The 15700-nt window shown below is 37.8% G+C and overlaps 1 protein-coding gene across 1 annotated transcript in view; it reads right to left on the reverse strand.

Annotated features, from left to right (window-relative positions):
- Positions 1 to 391: 391 nt before the first annotated feature.
- ESR2 (estrogen receptor 2) overlaps positions 392 to 15700 on the reverse strand; it is a 68403-nt gene continuing 53094 nt past the window's right edge. The window contains exons 9-10 of the mRNA XM_034433572.2: positions 6398 to 6578; positions 392 to 681 (exon numbers count right to left, since the gene is read on the reverse strand). Of these exons, the coding sequence (XP_034289463.1) occupies positions 504 to 681; positions 6398 to 6578 (359 nt within the window). The 3' untranslated portion in view covers positions 392 to 503. The remainder of the gene's footprint in view (positions 682 to 6397; positions 6579 to 15700) is intronic.

The following is a 15700-nucleotide window of genomic DNA, read 5'->3' on the forward strand; positions in this document are numbered from 1 at the left end:
TTTCCTGTTTGCTGTAATGTGCAGCTTGATGCATTGATGAACAGCGTCATGTCAAGCTATTCAGTTTCTTATCAGAAGTTGCCTCTCTTTCTGCCCTGACAGATATTCATTGTGAGATTTTAGGTTTTTGAGTTGTCCAGCTCTCCTTTAAAAAAAGAAAAGAAAAGAAGCTTATATTGGCATCTACCTAGGATACCATGAAGCTTAAGGCTGTTTTGGCAGTTAAATAGTCTCCTCTATGGTAGAAGGCACTCCAGAAATGCAACATTTGATAAAACCACAAATCATCAGCTGGTTGTTCAGTTCCAACCACATGGGGCTTTTCTAAAACTGTCTAAGTTGACAGACAACATTCAGTCTGAAAAAGATTAACAAATGGTCCAGTAAAAATTGCAATGATGCCGTAGTTTTCTTAACAGCAAATATCCAAAGTTTTGATCTGGATATTTCTTTCATTCTTTTTTTTTTCTTTGGGTTTTTCCTGGATTTGGACTTCTGTGAAATCACTGCTGGACTTCATCTGTTGTCTCTGCTGGTTCCAATGGGCTATTCTCAAGATTGGAGACGGGTGTTTTCTTGTGGCTACGGACAGTGTGAGCATTGAGCATCTCCAGCAACAAATCGTAGACTGGTACTACATTCTTGCACTTCATACTAAGAAGATGCTCCATCCCTTTGTTACTGTAAAGAAAACATTGTGATCAGAAAGAAGTGCTGAGATTTAAAATACAGAGGTGCTCTAGGAGATTCTACAAGATTTTTAAATGATTCACACAACTGCACAATGTTGCATAACAGAATATATGGAAGGTATTTGTTTGGACCATCTAGCCGACGGATGTCAAACTCGCGGCATCACGTTGCCGTCACGTGACGTTTTGCGAGGTTTTTCCCCTTCACAGAGCTGGGACGGGCTTGGCCTCCGCGTGTGCATCCAAGCCGGGGTTGCCAGTTTGACACCCCTGATCTAGCCCAATTCCCTGCTCAAAGCAGGAATTCTACAACAGCATCCTTGATAGAGGACCACTTCGCTTGAATAGTACCAACAAAGGAGAAACCAGTGAGCTCTTGCCAGCAATGCAAAACAAAAATGGATTTAGAATATTAAAATTAATAAAAAGTAAACATTAATATTAAACTTTAAAAACTAAAACAGAAAACACTTGAAAGAACATTTATAAAATAAAATTGAAATTTTTAAATACTTCATGACTGCATTCAGGAATTCAGTAAACACTATGAAAGATTGGACTATCATTTGGTCTTCTAAAAAATTTTTTTAACATGGCACTCACAGGAATTTTAATGCAGGGTTCACCTTCTATAGCATTGGAAACTCATTCTGGGGATGAGACACTGGTATCCCTCATAAGCCATTTTATCTCATGAACTATTTTGAAGCTAACTTTTAGCTGACTTGAAAAACTAGGATTGGGCAAGAAAGACTATGATTCAATAATCCTTTCTCTGGGTGGCCAATAGAAAAGTTCAAAAACAGAATTCAAGCAAGTCTGCCACTTAGGAGTTTCTGGTGTTCTCGCAATTGTGACTCTGGGCAGCACGCTTAGTATAAAATCCTAACCAAACATACACGATAAGAAAATACAAAAAGAAATGGCAGCTGAGAACAAACCCAACTCTCATCTTAAAAAAGACAAACTCACAGTGACAGGCTCATCTAACCTCCTGACTACAAGCCTGAAGTTCAATCAGGTTGCCTCTACTCCTTTTCTAGCGTACTTAGATTGCAACAGATATTAAGGAAGAATCTGCTTGTATCCCAGAGCTGGGAGGCAGGGGGAAGCAAGATCAAAGCCAAAAGAAAAACAGACCCTCCCCCAAGCCATCACATTGTCTGGTTCTGGTTTCAAAGAAGACAGATTAGATCCAGAATGTGACCGGTTCAGTCCTTAAAATGAAGAATATCACAAGGATAGGCAAGCTGTGAGCTGATTTGGAATAGCACATAGAGGACTGATGAGGAAACTCTTCATTTTCTATAAATCACTGGGTGTGTGGTTTCAAATTTGAAAACCAATGATTGGATAAACCAGACTTGATTTGGAGGGGAAGGAGCAGGAAGATTAGATGGAGCTCAGATACATTATGGATCCATTGAAACCCTGGATCTAATTGCTATTTACCCAGTAAAGTAAGTGGAAGAAAAGCATTTAAAATGAAAATTATCATTCTGGCTAATGTAGCTTGCTGGTTGAAGTAAGGTCTGTCCAAATGCTGCTGGTCAGTTACTAATCTGAAACAATGATTTTTTTCAGTTTCTGAGCAGCCAGAAATTGGGTTAATGGAAAAGTTTCTATAAAAAGCAAAATAAGTCAAAAGCCAGCTTGTGCTATTTCTTACTTTCACTGATGGAAAAGACAATATTCATTAAGCCAATTCCACGTAATGACTCAACCTTTTTTAATGTGTCCTTTAAAAAGTATCAATAAATTTTCCAGTGCCAGGTCAATGTATTAACACAACCACAGAGCAGACTTTCATTGCCATCACAAAGTAAACAACTTACATGGAAGAGCTGGGTAGAAGAGTTTAAAGGGAAAAAAAATGAACCAGGTAATCTAATCAAAATTATTCTGCTCTTGCACCAAGAAAAAAATGAGGATTATTAATGGCATTGTCATTCAGCTATTTTGAGAGACTGAGGATGAAACAAGTTGTTTTAGTTCTGATAAGCAACACAAATAAGATTTGCCTCTATAGCTGGCTGGGGAATTCTGGAAATCGAAGTCCCCACATCTTAAAATCACTAAGCTCGAGAAGCACTACTCTAGTAAGGCAGGATTGTTTCTTATGACTTCAGCTACACTGAAGCTAAAGTTTTGTGTCCTAACTCAGTATTTTGAAGTGAACAATGCATGATTTCTCACTTAAGCTGACTATCTTCTTAACTTGCTCTGAGGAGACTTCAGAGTGAACTACTGAAAAATTGGGTGCTCCAAAAAGTCATACACTGTTCTAGGCCTTACTGCGCTAAATGGCAGGTCAAGCCAATCTGGGTTTGGGCCAAGGGGAATGGGAGAAGCAGGGGCCAACTCTTATCAGTCACCATTTGCAATCAGATCCACTGAGAAGCAACATTATTCTTTTGATGGTATAAAGAGCTATCTCTGCTTCCCTGTATTTCTTCTATTAAGATGGGGAGAGCTTTCTTGGTAGCAGTGTCTTGCTTATGGAACTATATCACCAAAAAGATGCTTCTAGCATCATTGTTGATTTTTGATCTTTTCAAGGCTCATATGCCTGCCAACCCAAAGTACAAGTAGTCCTTGACTTATGACCACAATTGAGCCCATAATTTCTGTTGTTAAATGAGATATTTGTTAAGTGAATATTGCCCCACTTTATGACCTTTCCTGCCTCAGTTCTTAAGTGAATCACTGCAGTTGATAAATTAGTAACCCGGTTGTTAAGTGAATCTGGCTTCCCCGTTGACTTTGCTTGTCAGAAAGTCACAAAAAGTGATCACATGATTATGGGGATGCTGCAAAAGTTGTAAGAAACAGTCGTAACAGCACTTTTTTCAGTTCTGTTGTAACTTTGAACAGTCGCTAAATGAACTGTTGCAAGTTGAGGATTACCTGGATAAATCTCTGAATAGAGAGAGCCCCTCCTCTTTGCCAGTGCCAGTTATGCGCATCCAAGGACAGCAATAGAACCTGCATGCCCTTTTTTTTTTAAGATTTAGATGTTCATTAAATTGATACTTCCAAGAGCTACAGTCCAAGCCAACTCTAGCCAGCCAAACTGGGCTAATTCTGTCTTCCTTATGGTCCGTCTTTTCTTTAACCTGGGTGGAGACTGGACAGCTGTTCAGATAGTTGGTGTTTCAAGGAAAGGATTAGCTTCTGAAAGGCCTTCAAACAGAAGGCTGTTCTTTTAAAGAATGACCTAGGAATGGCAAGCTGACAAAAGCCTGGGATTTGATTCACTAAGGTTGCTTATTTGCTTAAATGTATTAGCCACCTAATTCCAATGGATGGTCTCTCCCAAAACATTGGAATCCATTCTTCTCTGTACAATGTGTGTTACAAAATTAGTGCAAGAGTAATTTTTATTGAAGTTCCACTGTGTATCCACTGCTGTTACAGTCAGTGATATATACAATTAAGAGGTATAGATTAGAATAACAGAGTTGGAAGGGACCTTGGAGGTCTTCTAGTGCAACCCCCTGCTTGGGCAAGAAACCCTACACCACTTCAGACAAATGGTTATCCAACATCTTCTTAAAAACTTCCAGTGTTGCAGCATTCACAACTTCTGGAGGCAAGTTGTTCCACTGATTAATTGTTTTAACTGTCTGGAAATTTCTCCTTAGTTCTAGGTTGCTTCTCTCCTTGATTAGTTTCCACCCATTGCTTCTTGTCCTACCCTCAGGTGCTTTGGAGAATAGCTTGACTCCCTCTTCTTTGTGGCAGCCCCTGAGATATCGGAACACTGCTATCATGTCACCCCAAATCCTTCTTTTCATTAAACTAGACATACCCAGTTCCTGCAATCGTTCTTCATATGTTTTAGCCTCCAATCCCCTAATCATCTTTGTTGCTCTTCTCTGCCGTCTTTCTAGAGTCTCTACATCTTTTTTACATCGTGGCGACCAAAACTAGATGCAGTATTCCAAGTGTGGCCTTATCAAGGCATTATAAAGTGGTATTAACACTTCACATGATCTTGATTCTATCCCTCTGTTTATGCAGCCTAGAACTGTGTTGGCTTTTTTGGCAGCTGCTGCACACTGCTGGCTCATATTTAAATATGAGGTAACAAACACTTAGTGTTAGTATAAACTTGCAATGCAATATGCCAGCTCAAATGTTGTTATAAAAATATTTCTGGGCACCGAGCTGTGTAAAGGTCTAAACATTTTCATAATTGAACAATGTAATATTTTTGTACAATAAGATGCACTTTTCTTACAAGTACTGCTAAAACATTTAATTATCAGCTTTGGAAGCTGGCTATATTTCAGCAACTTGAACTTGGCCTTGTGTTTTTTAAGCAAAAATTCTGAATGAAGCTTTCTTCGGGAAAAGTTAACTATTATCACATCATAGAAAGCATTGCCTTCCATGAATTTTGTATTATATTTATAAAATCTTTGTTACAATAATTTTAATAGCTTAAAAATGATTAAGTAAAAACGTACTGCTCAGTCCAGCACTCTTAAAGTTGCATTTTAATGTATTTAATCCATAGAATTAATGGACATTTATATTAGTTTTAATTTTGACTGGCTTCTTAAAAATAAATTTCTTTTATTTTTATTTGTATACCCCCATAAACCCTCAAAATTACATTTTAATTTAACTTAATATTTCAATTCAATTTGTCCTTACAATTGAATTACAATTCATCTATATAGGATGATAATATTTAATGACAGAATATTCTGTCATTAAAAATAAAATTCCACAAATAATGTATTAGATTAGATGAAAACTGAAGCAATTTTTTATCATTTAATCTTTTTTAAAGTCTATTTTTCAAAAGGAACTAATTGGCCTTCAAAAAGAGACATGCGTTGGAAAACAAAATGCAATAGCTTTAGTTACCTGTTGTTCTCCAGCAATAGATCAGAAACATACCGCCTTTTCTAAGCAGAATACTTTGCTTATAAGACAATTCAGAACTTAACAATATGGTATCCAATATATAATGATAATCATATATGTTACAGATGTTGTATTATGCAAGTGAAATTGCTGTGTATATTATGCACAAATGGATTATATATATTTACAGTTACATTAATAGGCAACATATATAAAAAGCTATGTAATAATTCATAAGGAGAAATGAAAGCAGAAATGAAAAGTAATGCAAGGAAGTCATCTCTCCTCCTTCACTATCAAAGGCAAAATCAGAAAAACAGAAAACAGAATAACCCAGTTGGAAGGGACCTTGGAGGTCTTCTAGTCCAACCACTTGCTTGGGCAGGAAACCCTACACCACTTAAGACAAATGATTATCTATTCTGTTCTTAAAAACTTCCAGTGTTGGAGCATTCACCACTTCTGGAGGCAAGTTGTTCCACTGATTAATTGTTTTAACTGTCTAGAAATTTTTCCTTAATTCTAGGTTGCTTCTCTCCTTAATTAGTTTCCACCCATTGCTTCTTGCCCTGCCTTCAGATGCTTTGGAGAATAGCTTGACTCCCTCTTCTTTGTGGCAGCCCCTGAGATATCGGAACACTGCTATCATGTCACCCCAAGTCCTTCTTTTCATTAAACTAGACATACCCAGTTCCTGCAGCTGTTCTTCATATGTTTTAGCTTCCAGTCCCCTAATCATCTTTGTTGCTCTTCTCTGCACTCTTTCTAGATAAAAAAGATAACAAGTTGCAAGAAGACATCTCCAACACCATCTAGAATGGTCTTACCTTGCATGCCGAACATGAGAAAGTAACATCAACAAATTTGCCAAGCGAGTTGTTTGTTGGGGTAAAGGGACCCCACTCTTTGCAATGACCCACACCAACGCATCTGTCACTGAGTTTAGCAGATGGCTCAGTTTTTTGTTGCTTTCAGGTTCTTCTGTAGCAGATGACAGTGGATACATGTCTGCACAAGAGTACAAAAAATAAATGTTATAAGGAATCCTCCTTCCCTTCCGATGATTAAATCTGAATTAAACATTTATTCTTTTGGGTCTATATGGTTCACAACGAGGGATAGCTTTTCAAGATTTAAGGTAGGAAATGTAAAAGTTTTCAACTCAGCCTGAAGATTCTGGGAATCAAACTTAGAAATCTTTACATACAGAGCAACTACTCTGTAACTAAGCTATAGACTTACTTTCTGATATAATAATAATAATAATAATAATAATAATAATAATAATAATAATAATAATAATGAACTGGGAACATCAGGTTGAGAAAGTTTTAGAGAATGAGAAACTCAAGATCTTGTGGGACTTTAGGATTCAGACTGACAGGCACTTGGTCCACAACACACCTGACATAACAATAGTTGAAAAGAAAAAAGTATGGTTCATTGACATTGCAATACCTGGTGATGCACGAATTGAAGATAAGCAGCAAGAAAAAAATCACAAAGTACCGGGACTTACAAATTGAAGTTGAGCGACTGTGGAAAAAGAAATCGTGTGTTGTCCCGATTGTAATTGGAGCCCTTGGAGCAATACCCAAAGGGCTACCCCGCTATTTAGAAATTCTAAATCTGCCGGACTTGAACATTTTGACTCTACAAAAAACCACCTTACTCGGAACAGCTTACATCCTCCGACGATACCTTAACAGTTCCTAGGTCCTTGGTTAGGACTCGAGCTGCTGAGCTATTAACCAGCCTCAAAGGCTGTGAATCTCACTAAAGATTAACCAATAAATAATAATAATAATAATAATAATAATAATAATAATAATAATAATAATAATAATATCAGAAAAGTTGAAGAAAGAGACAGCTACTTCTGTCTGCACAAGACCAAGCCATAAGAACAAATGCATACAAAACCAGAATTGGAGAAGACAGCAACAGATAGCAAGTGCCCCCTTTGCAAAGAAGCTGAAGAGACAGTAGCTCCACCTGGTTAGCTGCTACAAGAAGATTGCAGAAACTGACTACAAACAATGTCATGGCAAAGTAGCATAAATGGTCTATCAGAATATCCGCAAAAAGTATCATTTGCCTACAAACAAGAACTGGTGGGACCATTAAAATAAAGAAGGTAATAGAAAATGAAAAAGCTAAATGCCCTGGGACTTTAGACTTCAAATAGACAGGCACCTGTCAAATAACATCCCAGACTTAGCAATTGTCGATAAGAAAGACAAAAAAAATCTGTGTACTGGACATGGCAGTACCTGGAGACAGCAGAATAGAAGAGAAAGAACTGGAGAAGATAATAAAATACAAACACCTGCAAATAGAAATAAAATGACTGTGGCAAGATAACAGATGTAGTAGTATAGTACTAATAGTAATAGGCACTTTGAGTGCAATCCAGTAGTGGGCTGCTGCATGGTCGCAAAGGTTCGGGCGAACCCTTAGCTCTGATCTCTGGCTGGGCCCGCCCATCCACCCCTGTTCTATGCTATCCATTATTACGTACTTTCTGGCTTGTTTGCTGGCCCAGCTGCGTTGCGCACCGCCCCCTGCTATTCTCACCGGAGCTGCCTGAGCTGATTAGGAGCCTGTTTGAAGCTCTGTTTCTCTCCCAAAGGGGCGCGTGCAAGCGAAGCGACCAGCGAACTCTTTGTTATAGAAAGTGCAGCCCACCTCTGGTGCAATCCCAAAACAACTGGAACACCACTTGAATACATCGGCATTGATAAATTCACTATCAGTCAATTGCAAAAGGCAGCTTTACTTGGAACAGCTTCCAAGCCTGCAATGCTACTTCTAACACCGTCAAACAGCTGACTGCTCGATGGACCATAATGATAATAATGTAATTGACAAACATTGTAAGAATTTTTTAGCAAAGATATAGCAATAGAATTTGGTCTAGATAAATGTGCTATAGTAGCAATAAATTGGGGTAAAATCACAGACAGTAATGAAACTGAAATGCCAAATGACCAAACCATCAGAAGTCATCAGGATGAAGTCTAATAGTATCTGGACATTCTACAGCTGGATAAAATCAAGCACAGTCAAGTTAAAAATGAGATTAGTAAAAAAAATACATCCAAAGAGTAAGAAAATTGCTAGACAAAACTGAATGGAGAAGACACTATTAAAGCTATCAATACTTGGACAGACTTGTGATATAATACAATGCTTGTACATGAGCCAAACTAGACAGTTCGGACTGAAAAACAAGAAAATATATGACTATTCACTATGCATTATATCCTCATAGTGATATTGATAGGTTAGCCCGCCCCCACAAAAATGAAGGCAGAGGTTTTCCTCATGTCAAAATAACTGTTGAAAAAGAAAAGTTAAAAAGTTAAAAATTGGAATGTATTAAATGTTCAGGAAACAAAAAATGAATATCAAAATAATGTAATAACAAAATAAAATGCTGGCAAGGAAAAGCATTACAAGGTCAATGTCTACAAAAGATTTAGGGGACAATGGATAAAAATAAAGCCTGGCAATGGCTTGTAACTAAAATAATAAAAAAAAACAAGAAACAAGAAACTGAAGGGTTGATTTTAGCTGTGCAAGAGCAAGCTATTTGAGCTAATGCAATCAAGGCCATAATTGAAAAATCGTAAAATGATTCAAAATGCATATTGTGCAAAGAAGCAGAAGAAATAGTAGATCATATTTTCAGCTCATGCAAGAAGTTCACAGAAACTGATTATAAACAATGACATAACACAGTCACCAAAATTATTTATGAGGACATCTGTAAAATTATCATGTGCAAGTAATGAAAAATAGTTTAAAAAATAGAGTTTAAAAAATATATAGTTTAAAAAATAGAGAACATTATTAAACATTGATGAGAACAGACACCATATTAGCCTTGAATGAAAAAATGATAATAATTTAATGTCAATTCTGAGCCAGTAGCTGTGAAGATGAACTTTCTCATTTCCAAGAAATCTTTCTCAAAAATCCAGAGAAAAGTGGTGGCGGTGGTGCTGGTGGTGGGTGGAAGTTGGGAAGAGTAGCGGGTGGGGGGGGATGCTTGTGTTTAACCCATGTTTCCGCCTTATTGCAGTTACAAAGTATATGAAAATTGTAAACATGCTTACTAGTGGTGGGTTCCTCCCGGTTCCGCCTGGTTCTGCCGAGCGGGTAGCGGTGACGATAAGACATCACTGAACCAGTTCTGCCCCCTCGCCCTCCGCCCCCCACCCCCCATATTATTCTTACCTTTTATTTGGCCCCACCCCCCATCTATTGCTGCTCCTGAATCCCAGCTGATGGCTAGAGGGAAAACAACTGTTTAAACTCTTGCTGCGGGGCTTCAAAGGGCCGCCCTACAGCTGATCAGTGTTAAAAGAAAACAAATGAGTAGACCAGTGCCTGCAAAAATACATGAGTAGATCAGTGCCTGCAAAAATACATGAGTAGACCAGTGCCTGCAAAAATACATGAGTAGATCAGTGCCTGCAAAAATAAATGGGTAGATCAGTACAGCTCTGCAAGCAGTTAAAAACCTGGTAGACCAGTACCTCTGCTAAATCCTAAAGAATTATCACATGACCATCAAGCCACGCCCACAAAATAAGCTACGCCCACAGAACCGGTAGTAAAAAAATTTAGAACCCACCCCTGATGCTTACTGGATCTTATCAAGTACTAAATGTACCTGAACAAAGTTTTCCTAATAAGTAGGAACTGTTCTCTCCCTTAGTTTTCCTCATATATTCTCTTGGCCCATAATACTACATACTGTAACTAGGACCAAAGAAGTAGCTGAAAGGTGATGTGAAATGTTATGTACGGCTCCTAATTATTTTTGTCTCTGCACTGTGAGCTATACCTGTGAAAGTAAATCATAACTTAGTTCAGGAAAATCTCCAGTTAGGAGGCAGGAGTTCTGATATTCCTAATTGTCTACTAAATTCAAAGTACACAATTTGCATTGTAACACAAAATACATCATTTGCAACATAATTCCACAAATGTGATTTGTGTTATTTTATAAAAATGTCATTACACAAAAGACATTAATTGCCACAAATTAATTTAACTGTCTAAAGTACAGCAGATACTGGTAGGTGCAACAAATGTCCATCACGGGGGATGGGGCGGGATGACTGGACAGAAATCTAATCCACTGCATGTGAAGTCCACGAAATAGGGGTCCATTAAATCAGAGACAAAATTTACAGACTCTTCTAAATCTCCTGCTCATTCCAGCCAGTTCAATTTCTTTCTGGTTAGCTGGCAACCCTAATTATATGAACATGCATGAGTTGGAAAGGCTGTTTTTTGATGTGCTGATAGCTGAGATGGTTGCCCTTTCCAAGGGTGAAAAGTGAGAACCAATGAGAAGAAAGAAACAGGCAACAGAATGACCTTAGTCGCTGCAATTTATAGGTATCACTTTTGGAGTCAGCTCTACAGGGCTTAGAATGGGACGGCAGCAGATTGGCTGTTTTCCAGGCAAGTAAAATGGAGTGTTAAATGTTTGGCTTGTTTAGTAGCTGTGAGGTCAGTTAGACCTACACTGGCACTTCAGACACTGTGATGTAAAGGTGGAGAAGTTATCTAAAGCTATTCAAAACAAGCGGTGGCATACTGCTATCCATTTGCAAGGCAAGTTTGTATTCTTCTGTCTTTATTTCACATACATACAGATATAGCAAATCCAGAAGCTATTTATGTTACCAGATGAATTACTCCATTCAAATTGGTTTAATTCTGATGCCCAAATATCTATAAAGAGATTTACAGTTCAGCTGGGGAAAATGTACTACCTATATCATCTATCTATCTATCTATCTATCTATCTATCTATCTATCTATCTATCTTGTTTCCCCGAAAATAAGATATCCCCTGATAATAAGCCCAATCAGGCTTTTGAGCGAATACGCTAAAATAAGCCTCCCCCCGAAAATAAGCCCTCCCTGAAAATTTTATTTATTTTTATTTTATTTTGAATTTGTATACCGCCCTTCTCCCTGAGGACTCAGGGCGGTGAACAGCCAAGTAAAAACATCAAGTACAAATATTAAAATACAGTTAATATATATATATATATAAATTTGGCCCCATTAATTAAAAACAATATTTAATATTTAAACATAGAGCTGGAAATCAGGTAAGACGGCAAGAGGAGCCCCATCTTGCTCCACGGGCCCCAAAATAATAAGACCTCCCTGAAAATAAGGCCAAGCGCTTATTTCGGGATTAAAAAAAATAAGACAAGGTCTTGTTTTCGGGAAAACATGGTATCTATCTATCTATCTATCTATCTATCTATCTATCATCAATCTATCTATCATCGATCTATCATCTCTCTATACATGCACACACACGCACGCACACACGCACACACACATATACACGCACACTAATTGCTAAGAGACTTCTTAGAGATTTAATTGTTACAGACATGGAAACTTAAAGAATGCCCAACTCAGTGACTAACAGGAATGGGATTCTAATCTCTGGTTGCTAAAACAAACAAAAAGTATAATGAGATATCTCTAAGACTAATAAATCTGCTACTGAGTGAACCTATACACACACACACACACACACACACATACATATATCACACAGCTATTTATGCAAAGGTATCTCAATTTTCCACTGTCTTTTTAGTGGTCATATTTATCTAGGAAGTTAGTGGGTAACATTCCAAGGATTTATTCTATTAGATTTAATATATTTTTAGAATTCTGTGGATGCTATTATGAGAGTGTGTTGTGCATACAATGGCATCTGCAGGCACTGTAAATGACACTATGCTCAGTCTAGCCAAAAGTCTAGCTGTTTATTTCATGCTAAGACTTAGCAGGATATCACACTTCCAAAGTCCACCAAATTGTTGCTGAATGTCGGCAGTATGTTCTGGGAGACACTGAATCTTTCAAAAAGCTGGGTCTTTGGCAGTGGTGGGATTCAAGTAATTTAACAACCGGTTCTCTGCCCTAATGATTTCTTCCAACAACCAGTTTGCCAAACTGCTCAGAAAGTTAACAACCGGTTCTCCCGAAGTGGTGTGAACTGGCTGAATCCCACCACTGGTCTTTGGCCACATGTGGCTCACAAAATACAATTACCTATTCCTCATTTGCAGTCGTATAGATTTGGGGGAGAATGGGAAGGGGGTAGGAAGGAGATCCTTAGGCTGTTTATTCTTGGTAACAAGATCTGAGAGAAGACATCATCTATTCTTTTTTAAAAAAAAAAAATCCAGCAAAACATAATAATCATGAAATATCTATCAAGTAGAAAAATTGTTATTCTTAATGTGATGTACCTGCATACAAATCATAGGCAAAAGGTGTACATTTCAGAATGCATGAACATTAATATTTAATTATTTTAAACAATTCAATACATATTAATATAATAATTCTACAATTGTATACTTTTACATAAGTCATATTTGTGTTGTATTGATTTCTGATAAGTCATTTTCTCTTGTAAAGAACAGTAGATCATTTTTAATCAGAACATATTTGTTTTATGAGTCACAATGTAAATTGTACTTCTTTCATTGATAAAAAAATCTAGAAGATGTCATAAGACTAGATGATCATACTGTTAAAGAACACAGCAATCATAAATATTTTATGTATTTATTAGTATTTATTACATACATACATTTATTCTATGTATGTAAAACCTTGGGAGAAAAAAAAGACAAGATTAAAAAGTAAGTTGTTTTGTAGCTAATCAACCAACCAACCAACCAACCAACCACATTTTATAGCCTTGCACCCTCTTCAGGATACCAGGCTGTGACTTTAAGTCACACAATTCCTACTATGGTAATCAGTGTAACCAAATATACTGATCACTATGATAATCAATAAAACCAAAGGTGCTTTTTCAAGAGGCAACTGGACTTTCTGAATTTTCTTTAAAGATGTTTCGCTTCTTATCCAAGAAGCTTCTTCAGCTCTTCTGAATAAGGGATTCTGCCTTATTTCTTACTTTCCAACTCTATTTCATTCAGACCAGTTCAGAGACCACTTGGAACAGAGTTTTGGTAGCTTGTTCATATGCCATAAAGGCCCCCCCCCACCCCACCCTGCCGCCTTGGCTTCTCTCATTTGTTAATAGTTTCAAAAAAAGATTTAACTACTCTTTCAGCTGCCCCATCAGAAGATATGTTTTATAAACTGACCCTCCAATAAACATTTTTTATTCTTTTGTATTTCATGTTTCTAGATGGCCCATATCCCTCAAGTATCATATGGATTGTGCGCATACAGGGAGAAGGAATGTTAGAAATGGTTATGCTTCTATTCTTTGTGAAGAATGATAGAAGAGCTACTGTTGAAAACACAGAGCAGTGGCAGGTGGGTAGGGTAATAAACGCAGTAGTTAAAATAGAAGAAGTGAGCATTGATGGGCTGCTTTATACCAACACCCATCTAGTTCCCTTTTTTTTTTTTAATGGAATCATTGGAAAACCCAGTTCATCTTGCAAAATATTGTGTGCGATTGGAGAGACAATAGGGAAGCAAACAATCATGAGATAAAAGCCAGGAAGGCAATCAAGCATAAAATCAGCATAGCAGGATTTATTTGCGGTTCATAAATGGCAACACACAGTATGCAAAGGCTTTAAGAATGTGCAACTCTGCTTACTATGCAGCTTATATTCATTTTGTCAGTCTCTTTATTTCCTTCTCAATATAGATGGTTATTCAATCTTTTCTTTGACCATTACATTGTTCCACATTGAAGTGTCCAAGACAAAATGCCTTAGAGCAAAACAATAGTTTACAACATCCTAAAAACACTAATGGTGATTACGTTCAGTTAAATTAGCTTAGCTAATTAGCTAAATTAACTAAGCAGTTGTTAAGAAAATGGCTCTTCTCTGAAAATGCAGATACTCTATGTAAGTTTTAAATAGAAAAAGAGTGGCTCACGTGAATGCCCCATTCAGAATAATGCCATAATTAATTATAAAAGTAAATATCATATTCACAATTCAGACAAGACAACATTTAAAAGGTTTTGAAATTCGCCTGCTTTCAATGAGAGCTATCTAAAGGTCCCTAAAATAAAATAAAAATAAATTTGACTACAAATATGTTTTCGAAGCTTTTAGAAGCATTTCATCCAGATAGGCACTTGAGTTTGTTATGATGATTAGCCTCTCAAGCACAACTGTAACCATCACTGATTCATGGGCTCGTTGGATTGTAAAGGAGGCCTCTTTTCTCCAATACAACTGATAGTGAAAAGAGTCCTCTATTGCTTTTGATAATGGTAGAGAGACAGCTTATATATGAACATGCATACACATGTGTGTGCATGTATTACAACAGGCGCCATCAATTTGAAAGGGAGAAATATGTTTTAACACCCTCATTTTTTAATGTAAGAAGTAACTTGCTCAATTTGATCATCAGATCCTGTATTTGGGGGTCAATCAAAAGAACAGCCCCCAGAGGGGTTGGAGAAACACTGGTCTGGAATATACAAACTTAATTCCATAGAAACAACTGGGAAAACAATTGGATGCAGGCACACAATCATGCAGAATGGCACAATATAATGACCTAGGTCCGCGATGGCGAACCTATGGCACGCGTGCCACAGGTGTCGCATGGAGCCATGTTGCCTGGCACGCCAGCTTAGCTCCGGGAGTCTCTGGAGGCTGGGGAAAGCAAAAAACATCACTTCCTATCCAACTGGAAGTTGGGAAATGGGCCATTTCGGGCCTCCGGGGGGGTGGGGAAGGCTGTTTTCGCCCTCCCCAGATGCATAGAGAGGATCTGGAGCCAGGTGAGAAAGAAAAACGGGCCATCGCGTGCCAAGAGCGGGGGGGCAGCGGGGGAGGGTCGCACACGCATGCACGGGCAGGGCGCATAGAATTATGGGTGTGGGCATGCGTGCACGCGCGCAAACCTCCCCTGCCCCCCCTTCCTGGCACGTGATGGCAAAAAGGTTAGCCATCACTGACCTAGGTCTTAGGTATAAAACCATTATAATATAAGGAAGGGAAAGCACTTTAGGTGTTTTTATTTCATTCACCTGAACAGTTCTTGCGTCCTTTGAAATTTTTCCTACCACAACCCAACTTTTTGTCTCAATAATAAGCACAGCTTGACATGACTGA

The sequence above is a fragment of the Pantherophis guttatus genome, chromosome 1 (assembly GCF_059756535.1).
Source record: "Pantherophis guttatus breed Tessera chromosome 1, ASM5975653v1, whole genome shotgun sequence".
NCBI classification, from domain to species: Eukaryota; Metazoa; Chordata; class Lepidosauria; order Squamata; family Colubridae; genus Pantherophis; species Pantherophis guttatus.